General features: G+C 38.1%; 1 protein-coding gene across 1 annotated transcript; it reads right to left on the bottom strand.

Moving 5' to 3' along the window:
• Window positions 1–98: 98 nt before the first annotated feature.
• Window positions 99–11,696, bottom strand: LOC122842045 (cadherin-1-like). The gene is made up of 17 exons (XM_044135544.1): window positions 11,348–11,696; window positions 10,398–10,506; window positions 9,743–9,831; window positions 8,752–8,961; window positions 8,446–8,568; window positions 7,950–8,105; window positions 7,465–7,612; window positions 6,570–6,742; window positions 5,201–5,329; window positions 4,766–4,951; window positions 4,368–4,612; window positions 3,962–4,104; window positions 2,907–2,998; window positions 2,627–2,759; window positions 2,133–2,354; window positions 1,281–1,411; window positions 99–872 (listed from the first exon to the last, which is right to left on the bottom strand). The coding sequence occupies exons 1-17, from the start codon at window positions 11,393–11,395 to the stop codon at window positions 798–800; spliced, it is 2,412 nt and encodes an 803-aa protein (XP_043991479.1). The 5' UTR covers window positions 11,396–11,696; the 3' UTR covers window positions 99–797.
• Between the last annotated feature and the right edge of the window lie 830 nt (window positions 11,697–12,526).

The raw sequence follows: 12,526 nt of genomic DNA, 5'->3' as shown, positions 1-12,526 counted from the left end.
GCTTAGGAGAGTGATTTTGTTCTTTTTAATGCATAATGACAATAATAGACGTAGTACATATCTATAGTTATGCATGCAGTCATTTTCAATACATTTTTGTAAGTCCATTTATTTTAGTAACAAATAAGTGAAACAGATCAATTCCAGAGAGACTGCTTTCAAACCTGTATTTTGTTGATGATTATTTTCTGCTTTCAACTGATGCAAAGACGACATTTTAGATTAGAATATGATACATCAATGAAAAAGTAATGCAAAAAATGTACGCTTAATGAAAACTAATACCTGAACCTTTTGTTATAGAGGCTTAGCATCTTTTTGAATGTTTTGCTGATTTATCATAATGAGCTCCAAGTCTTTGAATTGCCTCCTCACCATCACCCTAATCTTTTGCTCACTCCAGAGAATCTCAAGAGATTCCCTTATAGATTTACAGACACCAAACACCAAAGATGCACAACATTTGTGTTGTTCAGTGTTTGCTCAGTAGCACCAGCAATGTAGAAAACAAAGTCTATGTATTGGGGAAAAAAATAAAATAAGCAAATATAACAAAGGTTAAAAGTTTCACCTTTGAAAAGCTTGCAGAAAGCTAACCCCCCAAATAGTGAACAATGGAAAACATCATCTTTGACCTCTCAACAAGAGGTCATTACAATGAATGACATTAAACTGAAATGGTTCATTACAAAATATGTGAAATGTTCAACATGTTACTACAGACACATTTAACATTTAAATTTTCTTTTAAAGCACCAAACATGTACAGTTTGTTTTCATCCTGTTCTCCATTATTATCAGGCAGTTTCTGGGAGTGGGACCCCTTCAGGCAGATATTCATATTCTGGGTCTTGCGAATCAGAACCGCCTCCCTTACAGTCAAACACCAGCAGGATGATTCAGGCGGGAGCAGTCCGGAAAAAAAGAAGGAAAAAATTAGCATAACATGGAAGAGGTTATCTATAATAGAATTGATGCACATTATGCGGATTGTCTTTAAAAAGCGTTTGTGAAAGGAGAACAATAGCATTGCTGGGTTTTTACTTCACATACAGGATGATCACAGCTGAAGAACTAAATGAGATCAAGAAAAAATATTTATATTGTTGGTTTTTTTTCCATCCATTGGCTTATGTCGTTTAGAAGAGTCTCCTGGGCACATGAACTTTCTCCCATTAACAGTTCAGCTTCAATAAGACATTACACTTTGTTTACGATTCATGTTGTCTAGAAGGTGTTTTTGCTGAAACACGACGGTCTGTGCAGAATCAAATGTTCACCTGAATGTCCTCTCTGTCGTTCCTCTCCTCCTCCTCAAACATGTTGTCTGCCGTGCTGAGATCTTTGAGTTCAACAGGTTTCTCCTCTGCTCTCCTTCGTCTCACAAACAGGAACAATGGCAGCCCCAGCACTGAATGAAGAGCAGACGACTTTAATCACCAAATTGTTAAAAACCAACTACATTTCCATGAAGTTGGAAGCATCTCGGGATCTTGTTCACGAATGAGGGAGGAAGAGAGCGGGAGGTCGACAGGAGGTTATCCAGGAGGGACTCAGAGTAGAGCCTCTGCTCCTTCAAATCAAGAGGAGCCAGTTGAGGAGGCTCAGGCATCTGGTTAGGAAGCCTCTAGGGACATATGCACCACAGACAAAATACAGAAAGCAACCAGAGCCCAATAAAATAAACTTACAAACGAAGAATATAAAAGGAACAAACGTGTCTGAAGGACAGCCACTGACATGTACAACCAGGGAGGTTCTGCTCAACTGACCAAATTAAATATGGTGAAAAATGCCCACTTGGTGTCAGTGAGGCTCTATAATACCACTTATGATTTAGTATAAGGAAAACTAAACATCACGACGGAGTCAGCACACAGATTAGTGCACAGAAAATCTGTTTTTATTAACCAAACTCAGGACAGGATTGTTTGCCAACACAAGGAGACGTTCTGAACAAAGACTGTCACTGACTCAATGCAACCTCCTGGGTTTCCGTAGTTAGAAACTTTTTAAACAATTTGAAAAGGCAGATAGTCCTACTTGTCAGATGTGGATACAGTTGGTATTTGTACCTTTAGAAATTAGTAAAGCAGATGTGAGGACACAACGCAATGAAGTTTCAAACTCACTGGTCAGCAACACCACAGTGGCCTTCAGTATTCCCAGGATGACTGGCGGGTTGGAGCCACCGACATCTTTCTCCCGACAGCTCACGTCTTCTCCAGTGCAGTCACACACTCTGGCTGTGACTGTGCTGACCTGAGACAGACCCTGGTTGTCTGCAATGCTCATGGCCACAGTGTAATCTCCAATCTCCAGCTCACGGTTTAAAGTCAGGATGATTCCTGTTCCTGCAAATTAAGAGAATAACAAACATTAATTTATCAGGAAATCCACCAGTTTTAAATTTTTTGGGTTTATTCACACCAGGAAAATGCTTAGATCATTCTTTACAGTTTAGATTATGCTAGTGATCAGTTTCTATTTGCCAGTTCCTTCCTCTTAGTTTTGCTTTGTTTGTGTTTGTCTGTGTTTGACTCATTGGCAACTTGATGTGCTCAAAGAATGAGCACATTTTTTGAGCACATTATGATCAAAGGTTGGGTATAGCTGATGTACATACTGGTGCTGATCATCCTAGCAGTCCAGTTAGCCTTTGCAGAACCAACTAGGCTGACGTTGTATGGAGAAGTAAAGCCTGGTCCGTCTCTGTCTGTCACAGTCAGCAGCTGAGGAACTGCTATCTTGCTACACACCTGTGGAAATAAACTAGTTTTGAAACATCGACTTTAATACTGATTTATTTTTTATTTCAAAAGTTAACAATTCTGTATCAAGTATATGAAATTCTATTTTAAAGTTTATATGTAAGACTATTTAAATTGTACCAAAGAAAGACGTACTGTGAATTTGCGTTCCTCGATGGTAGGAGGGTTGTCGTTGACATCCTGAAGATGAAGAACCAGAGTTCCAGTTGCTGTAGCTGCAATTCGATCTGGTAAGACAGACAGACAGACAGACAGCAATAGCAGGAGCTGTTCTGGGGACGCCTTTAGCAATCTACTGAGGAAAACGTCTAAACTTTTCTTGAGCTGAGGAAATCATAAGCTGTCAGAGTAAGTTTAAAGAGCTCTATAAAGTACAATTGAAAGGGAAGCATAATGTAAAAATCATCTTTTTTGAGCTTCAGCTCATGTTATAATGTGATTCCCTCATCCAAACATACATGTAGGGTTGCTTTGATACTTTCATATATGTTTGAGGAATCATTTAATCTCCCATGGCAACTACTTATGGGTGCCTAAACACTGGCTCATGCTAAACACAGACTCTTTACTTCTCCCACTCAGCTCCCCCAGACTAGCAGCAGCAATTAGCAAACATCTGGTGCTGCTGTACATCTACTGAGCTCATCACTTCCTGGTCCAATTGCGCCTAAGAACAGTTGTAAATGGCATAATGGAGTAGCATTGTTGTGATGACATGCTGAAGGCAGTGTCGGATAAAACAGGAGCTTTTTTAAAGAGACAGAGGCCCAATTTCAAGGTGTCCAATTGCAAAGTCAAATTTGTTTCTTGTTATATTTGTTTCCTTCAGCTGTTATCAAAACTCTGTACATATCATAGTTACATGTTATATAATGGCACCATGTGCCTGGAAAATGCATTGTATCCTGTCCAGTCCCTTTAATACAAAAAGTCCTTCATAATGTTTTACAGGAAATAATAAACTAATGAAAGAACTACTTCCAAGCTAAGAAAACCTCTAATGCTACAGCTAGCATTCCAGTTAAATACTCTTCCAAAACTGGATAAAGGAAGTTTCTTCAGAACAAAGAATCATAACTTCAGTTTTTCCAAGTTGTTTTGAACATGATCCCTCGGATCAACCTACATTTTCGTTTTACATTCACATCTAAGTTTCTCTCCTGCAGCTCCAGAACAAAACTCACACCTACCATCATCAGATGCACCAATCAGGGCTGTGTATTTCTCCTCCTTGACAAGTGGAGATTCTCTGTCCATTCGGTTTCTCACTTTTACCTCACCAGTCTCCTTATCAATGTCAAACCAGCCGGCTGGGTCACTAATTATTTCATACCTGCAACAATAAAGACAAACCATAAAAACATGTTCAAACATCAGTTCCAGCTTTATGATGTGGGACAGTGTGATACATGTTGGGATAGGAAACAAATATCATCATGCTTTAGATTTACAAAGTTCTGATTTGCAGTTCATTTTATGAAGTAAGAAATCTGTGCACCCAGTTTCTGAGTACTCATTAAACAGACAAATCTGGAATATAATTGGTTAAAATAGCTGTGTAAAAATGTGAAATTTCATTTTCTTTAAGTTTCTTACATGACTTTCTGTTTGCGTCCAGTGTCTGGATCAGAAGCTGTGTACCGCACCACAGTGCTGTTCACAGCAAGATCCTCACGTTTGGAAACATTTTTCTTTTCTGGATCAAACATCAGAGGTTCATTGACATCCACCACGGTCACCACCACTGTAGCAGTGGAAGTGACCAATGGGACAGCAAAAGGAGCCTCATTCTCCACTGTGACCAGTAGAGTGTGCTTACTGGCTCTCTCAAAGTCCAGACCCTGGTTTAGTGGAAGAAAGGTTTAGTGTTAACTCAGACATGAACAGTTCAGGCTCAACTTCAGGTTATAAATGTAACTGAATTTTGCTTAAAAACAAACTACTCTGAAATAGTTACATTTGGTCCAACAGTCAGAACCTGCCGTTCCTCCTACCTTAGCAGTGGTGATGATTCCTTCTTGTTTGTTTGTTCCTGTTACCACAGTAAACAGATTTCCTGGATCTCCATCAATGATTTTGAACTTTGCATTCCAGGCCATGGTATGAGGCTCATCATTGTCCGTCACCAACATCTTAACAATTAGAGTGTCTACTTTGTTCTCTTCAACTGTAGCGTTATACTGAGACAGACGATGTGGAAGAGAAGCTATCAGACAGTTTACAGAAAAAATACACATGGACATTTTATGATCATCTATCATTTTATGTAATATGTTTGGTACTTTAAAACTCTCTAATAGCAGTCAGAGTGATCTACTGCTTTACTCACCATCTGCTGCACAAATCAACAGTGATAAATTGATTTGAAGTAATGACTAGGTGACAAAATGAACAAAAAATCAATAAAAGCAGTTGTGTGTTATACTTACTCTGGGCTCTAAAAAGACTGGAGCGTGATCGTTGAGGTCCGTCACTTTGATAATCACTTTGGTAAATCCAGTCAAACTTTCTCCCTTCATGTCAGCTACCTGTACTTCTAGTTCATACTTTGGGACTTTCTGTTTTAACAAACATAAACTTTATGAATCAACAGCTGCAGCCTGGCTCACCTTGTTAACTTCAGTGTAAAATTTAAACAACACAATAAGTTTTTTCCTTTTTCTGCTGTTGTCTAAAATGAACAAACACTTCAAATTCTGAGTCCATTAGTGAAATAGCTCACTATTTCACTGTCAGCTACTTCACACTGAAATACCAACAATTTGGTTGTCATTGAAACCGAATTCTAAATTACTTTATTGATCCCACAAGGACATGAAATGAAATGAATCAATGTGAATGTGTGCTGGTCAAATGATGTGGATTAAGTCATTTAAAGTTGATAAAAGTTGGTATAAATATACAAATGAAGCACCCTGACTGCAATTCTATACTATACTGTTGTTGAGACAGATAATGAATGACTGGTTTGGCATCATGCGGCCAAATAGGATGACTACACAATGTGGTCAGACCACAGCCCTATATGGCTCCATTCCATCCATCCATCCATTTTCTAACACCCTTGTCCCTAATGGGGTCAGGAGGGTTACTGGTTCCTCTCCTGCTACGTTCTGGGCGAGAGGTGGGTTCACCCTGGACAGGTCACCAGTCTGTCGCAGGGTAACACAGAGACATACAGGACACACAACCATTCACACACACACTCACCCAAAGTCCGCCGCTATAACTTTTTCCTTTCTTCCTATATTGTGCCAGGTTTGATTGGGCTCAGAGTGGAACCAAGGGGACAAAATTGATTTTGACTATTGCAATGTTCGTGGCTCTCTGGTGAAAAATAATCCAGACCAAAAACTTTTGCACAGTTACTCGTGATTTGGAGAATTTTACTAGGGAACCTTGCCCATATCGGTGTTGTTAATGGGACGCGCTGTTTTCGAGTTATAAGCACAAACGCGTATTTTCTGCCATAGCGCCACCTACAGGTGCACAAGCCTGAATATGTGCATCTCAGCAGTGGTGTGGGTCCTGAAGCCAAGTAATAAATAAAAGTTGCAATAAGTTAGGTGGGGTAGACTGCAGCAGCAGTAGGAGTTTCAGTGGAGAAACATGATAGTAAGAATAATATCATGCCATGCATTTGCTGTCTGCTCACTTATGCGGGCTCAGAACCCTAAATAATGGAAGAACACAGCAAAAACAACAAGGTTCCCTGCTCTGCTGGGAGCAGGAGAACGCCCACACCTTTCATTAGCCCTCCCACAGCCTCAGATCCCTAACAACTGTCAGTATTCTCACCTCTCGGTCCAGTCCAGGCTCGTTGACTCTGATGACTCCAGTTGTTGGATTGATGATAAACATGTTGGGATTGGGCTCCTCTGGCTTCTGACTCATTATACGGTACCTGATATCAGAGTTGTCAGTATTTGGCTGATCAGCATCTGTGGCCACAATCTGAAGCACCTGAAAACCTAATCAAGATGAAACACAAAGCGGATCAGTGAGAGCAGATTCATCAGTTCATCTACAGAGATTTAACAGTGAGGCTGAGCTGAACTGAGCGTAAAAACCGAATGCTGCTTCTCCATGTTTGACTCTGGTTCTGTTCATGCATGACTGAGAACTAGTTAGCTTTGGATATGAGGACTTCAGATTTGGTTCAAAACTGGTAACCTGTGAACATAAATAAATTCAGTGGTGTCACTGAGTATTGCTAAATTCTGATAATTATTTGCCACCAGAATAAGATGTATTTATTTTTATCCCATTTAGGGAAAATAATAGGGATACAAAATTAACAAGATTGTGTTGTTGAGGCAGAATGGGACTTAGAATAAAATGTGACCTTTTCACCACAGAAATAGGTTTTCACGCTGAGCTTTTCAGACAATCTGTGGATTTTCTTTACAGTGACCATTAGAACCTTGATGAAATACTCATCAATGTTCTAGTTTTTTTTAAAGTACTGAGTTCATCTGAAAGTTTTGTTTCCAAGCAGTTCAATAATCTAGTGTGATGTTAATGTTGGGCCACAGATTCAACCATTAATTGTCCCAAATCCTCCTTGGACTGAATGTTTGTGATAAGAAATTACATTTCACCAAACTTATGAAATATATTCTATGTGTATAAAAGCAGTTTTGTATGTAAGATATTATTTATGTGTGTTCAACACCTGAAGCCAGGACTTTACCTTTCTGTGAGGCCTCTGGAGCATCTCCCATATAGATGGACTGACTGAAAACAGGCTTGTTGTCATTCTGGTCAATTACATTGATTATAATATCCATCGGTTCCTCTGCTTTTCCATCGCCTCCCTCTGCCACAGAATGGACTTGAAGCTACAAATATGATGCAGTTTTCCATCACCAAGACAATGATATTGTGTGTTGCTGCTTTCAGTTCACATTTATTTTTGATCGTGTGTTTTTATTTATATTCAGTATCTTTGAATGACTACAATCCACAGCTCTAAAACAGACTGTTAAATTCTCTCCTGAGTCACATGAAAACCTTGCAATTTTATTTAGAAAATCTTTGATTTCAGAAGTTTGCGATATTGTAGAAAGATTCACCTGTTGGCAAGAATCGTGCTGCCATAAAAACACATTAAATTGTTCTAACAAATTGAAATAGGCAGAACAGCATCAAGTTTAAACTAACAGAGAAAACACTGACCGTGTACTTGTCCACTTTCTCTCTGTCCAGTTCCTGTGTGACATACAGATGACCAGTGTCTCTGTTCATGGTGAAAAGACCAACAGGAGGCTGATCTGCTCCTGGACCAGTGATGCTGTAATAGATCTTCTTCACTTTATCTTTATTAGAGCGAATCTGGACAAAACAGACCAACTTTCAACTTACACAACTTTAACAACAGTTATTAGTTGCCAATGTCTGATTCTTTATTAATTTAGACCTAAGAGGGATCTTTTAGTGAAAGCAATGATTACATTCTAGTTCCGGCAAAAATAAACAATAGGTTAGAAAACAAATGTATTTTTTCTTCAAGTCTGGGTTGGAGCAGGAATTAAACACAACGTAAAATATAGAAAGTCTGAGGCCAGTCTAAATTATCCTATAAAATATAACACAGAACAGATTGGGTAACATTTTCCCTAATTATTGAAAAAAATAAAAATAAAAAACTGTAGGACATTTTAGTTCCTCCTACCTTGGCAAGTAACCGGGGATAAGGTCCTCTGCTATGTTCAGGAACACTGAGAGGAGGGATAACCCAGTCTCTCTTCCTCCTCTTCAGCCCTGGATTAGATTTGGGGAAATCCAGAATGGGGATCTGAGAGCAGGAAATATTAAATACATCCAGGGAGGATCAGCATCTCACAGAGAAACATCTCTACATATCAAACCTTCTTAAAGAAGAAAAGCTGTTCAGCGAAGAAGGTAAGATGCATTTTTTTCTACTTTCTAGAAGAACAACTTTCCTTTCTGGTCCACTTTACAGCTGCTTTGAGCTCACCTGCTGATTACTATCAGAGTCCAGGTGATCGTGAAGCTGGTTGTTGAGTTTATGAGCCTCATGATGAAATTCAGCATCCAGACGGTTGTTCATATAGTGATGATTTTGATACAGCAACCTGACAGGAAGAGTCATTTTCTGACCTTGTGAATCCCAGGCATGGACCAAGAAGTTCTGGTTTCCCTCATGAAGGACAATCTGTCTCTTTACCTGGACGGAGACAAGAGCAAAGGTCATTGGCCTGGTGTCTCATTAACTCTGAGAAGTGATGAGATCATCTGACTCTGTTTAAAACCAGCCTGGGTTTATAAACCTTTTCTACAGGAACAATGACAAATGTTCTAAAAATGCCCAAAATAATAACCACCTTTATCAGTTTTTAATTTAAATTGTAATAATGTGGATGATATAATATTAATATTTTGATAAAAAAAATATTTTTTTTTCTTTTCAAAAAAGAAAAGAAAAAGAGAACTGTTTATGATACTTAAGTATTTTTACTGGCCACTATCACTTCCTCCTTTCACATTCATAAAAATACACTGAATATTTTCTGCCTAGGATCAATTCAGTAGTTAACAGCTCCTGTAGAGTTCTCCATTTAATGTAGGACGATCTCAGATAATATTATTTAATTTCTATATTCTGCCCAGCGGCGGATGATAAGTGACATTTTTATCCATCAGACTCCCTCCATGCAGTTTTTATGAAAACTTTCTTAAACTTTTCAGTGATAAGTTGCTGAAAACAAGCAGCTTAAAACAACAGTTAGAAAAGATCTTGTTTTTGTCAGAGGCCATCAATGTTATTCAATTGTCAAATAATAGCAGGTCTGAGGTTATAATAATAATAATAATAATTTTATTTATAGTGCCTTTCAAAACACCCAAGGATACTTTACAGCATTATGTGAGAGTCATGTGTCACACATGTGAGAGTCATGTGACATGTCGTCCAATAACTACGGGTTTCCAGTAAGTCTGTAACTCACAGTTATTATTCCTTCAGCCTCTACAACTAAACGGCTGTCATCTGTGCTGAAGAGAAATCTTGTGCGGGTCGTGCAGTCAGTGAAGCCAACTGGAAGAAAATACATTTAAATAATTTAATATATTTAAAAAATACAATGATTCCAATAAAAACAAAGAACTCTCAGTTTTGTCCACAATAACAAAGTAAGGTAATACTAACCAGAAGTAATAGAAATAAGACATATTTAGAAAACAGAAACTACAAAGGAATTGGGAAAATGTAAGCACCATAGAAATATATATATTTTTAAATCAAGACATTTTAAAACATACATTGGAAAGTATTTGTTTTTTACACTTCTGATTTTCAGGCTGATAGTTCTCAAGGATTTAATCTTAGAGTCCTGCAACTTTTACATGTGTCCCTTGTCCCACGTGTTTGGATTAAATGATGAAACTGCCTCACTAGCATGCAGTCCAGCTCTGCAGAGCTCTGCTAACGAGCCAATACTGGAGCCAGGCGTGCTGAAGCAGAGACGGAGTGATGGAGTGATGGAGCAGATGGAGGGAGGGAAAGACTAACCATCTCTGGGTTAAATTTTCTCCCAGGCAGTAAGCTCCCCTGCTGACCCCTGTAGGCACCCCGGTTTATAGAGATGGCGGGAATACTGATACCTTTGCACAGTCTTGTGCCTGGCTTCAGGTTCTTTCTGCTCACTTTTAATATAAACAGCTCTGACTCAAATCCAGGTTCACATAATGACCCATCTGCAGCAGCTGAGGGCTAGAAGAGGAGACAGGATGAATTTATTTATTAGATCAATTCTAATCTGTGGTGTCATAAACAGTTTGGTTTCATACATTGTCAGAGATTGGAAACGTTTCATTTTCCTTTTCGTGGGTGATGGATTGAAGTTTTGTAAATTTACTCACCTGTAAAAATCTTCATTGGTGATGGCAGAATATTAGTACAATGATCAAATTAGATGTCAAATATTTTAAGGTTTTTCTCCCAGTGTTTTATAAGCCTGGCGGGCCACCAGACTTTACTTGTTCTCCCACCAGTCTAAGGATTACTTATTTATTTATGTCTTTTTAAAATGTTGGCATTTTTAAGACTTTATAGTTGGTGTTCCAATCTTTCAATAACACATAATGATATTTTCAGATTCATTGTCAACTTTAAACATTGTTTTACTCAAAAACCCGACACTGGTGAATGGCTGCCACTGGATGAATAACTGTCCTAGCACCCAGCCGCTGGGCTTAGCCAGTCTTATGGGGGAAACTTTGTATTTTATCATATTTTAATTGATTACAGGACTACTGAACAAGAAAATAAAAACAACCTCCCCTCATTAGCATTACTGGAAACTTGATGAGGTTAGCCCCAAACAATGAAATAAAACTGTTTACTAACAAACCATTTACTGTTTGAGCTAAATGTTAGAACCATGTATAATTTTGGCTTTAAACTTTTAAACCTAATAGTCAACACTTTTTCTTCTCAGCTGCTATTACAATAAAACAAACATGGTTTTAAAAAGCTTAACAAATATTAGAAATTGAGAATTACTGAAATTGAATGAGTTTGTTAAGACTGAAAAGAGGAAAAGATTTCTTACCTGACACAAGATCCAAACACTCCAAACTACAAACCAAGTGGTCCCCATTTGTGGAAGTTCTGGTGATTTACTTTAATGACCAAAATCTTTTGGAGGAATCAAAACGTCAGCGTCTGAATCTGTTCAGATGAACAATTTCCATGAAGATTACTTTACATGTCTGCAGCCTGCGCGCAAACCACCAGATGTGCAGACACAAAAACCCACAAAAAACAAATGAGAAGTACAAGAACAAAAATCAAAAGTTCCTTTTTTTTTTCCTTTTGTCAAATTCATCAGTTAAAGTAGGTTTCATTTAGTTTATTTTATGTCCATTTTCAAACTTTCCCAGCTGCAGCAAGTGAGTTCTGGTAAACATCATGTGAAAGGCAGAGAAAAACTGCAGTGTGTGTATCATTCAAAATGTAAGGCTCAGCATGCATAAACACAGAATCTGACAGAGCTTCAGACCTTCCTTTTTTCACATCCTCTTTCAAAACCACAACTGACGGAATGAGATAAAAATCCTCATGTGCGAAGCTGTGGAAACATTTTGACTTTAAGATGATGTGATATATAAACTGTAAAGAGATAGTTTGGACATTTCAAAGCCAGGATCTACGAAGCTCTTATCAGCAGAAAACATTTGCTAATCCCAGCCCACCAAAGGCTCTGTTAAAACATGTTGGTGGTGACATTTCCATAGGGATTAGAAATTAACCAGATGTTAATTAACTAAACACTCCAATGTCAGGTTTGACACACGACATTGCAGTGTTTAGTGGTTTTGACTCCAAAATGTATTTGGATTATGTCAAAATGCAGAAAAATTTAAATTTACGCATTCCACGGCAATGCAGAATTGATATAAAAAACACTGAAAAGTTAAACAGCAGCAGAATGAAAAGTATAAAAATTTTATTTTGCCAATCCTACATGGCAGCTTCTGTTTCAGGTAACATGTTGACTGACTTTACACTGCTTGGTTAACCTGCTAGACGTTACAGAGAATAATACACTTTGAGTAGTTTTTCTATGAATAGGTACATAGTTTGCTTTCAGAGCTCACAGCATTACAAAGCCAGAGACTTTTCGCATGAAATGACTTAGGCTGTAATTGTAGAAACATGACACTATCAAAACTGCAATGTTTAAAACATTTATTTAAAAACTTTCTAAAAGTTTAAAAGTAAAATTAGC

This window comes from Gambusia affinis, linkage group LG13 (genome assembly GCF_019740435.1).
Source record: "Gambusia affinis linkage group LG13, SWU_Gaff_1.0, whole genome shotgun sequence".
In the NCBI taxonomy this organism is placed as follows: domain Eukaryota; kingdom Metazoa; phylum Chordata; class Actinopteri; order Cyprinodontiformes; family Poeciliidae; genus Gambusia; species Gambusia affinis.
This window is presented reverse-complemented; position numbering and strand designations above follow the sequence as displayed.

Excerpts from the sequence above, each read along its gene's own strand:
- LOC122842045 (XM_044135544.1), bottom strand. The coding sequence starts at position 11,395 with ATGGGGACCACTTGGTTTGTAGTTTGGAGTGTTTGGATCTTGTGTCAG. Across the intron at positions 8,569-8,751 it reads ACTCTGATAGTAATCAGCAG|ATCCCCATTCTGGATTTCCC; the intron begins GTGAGCTCAAAG and ends TCCTGCTCTCAG. Across the intron at positions 4,952-5,200 it reads CAGTCTTTTTAGAGCCCAGA|TATAACGCTACAGTTGAAGA; the intron begins GTAAGTATAACA and ends CGTCTGTCTCAG.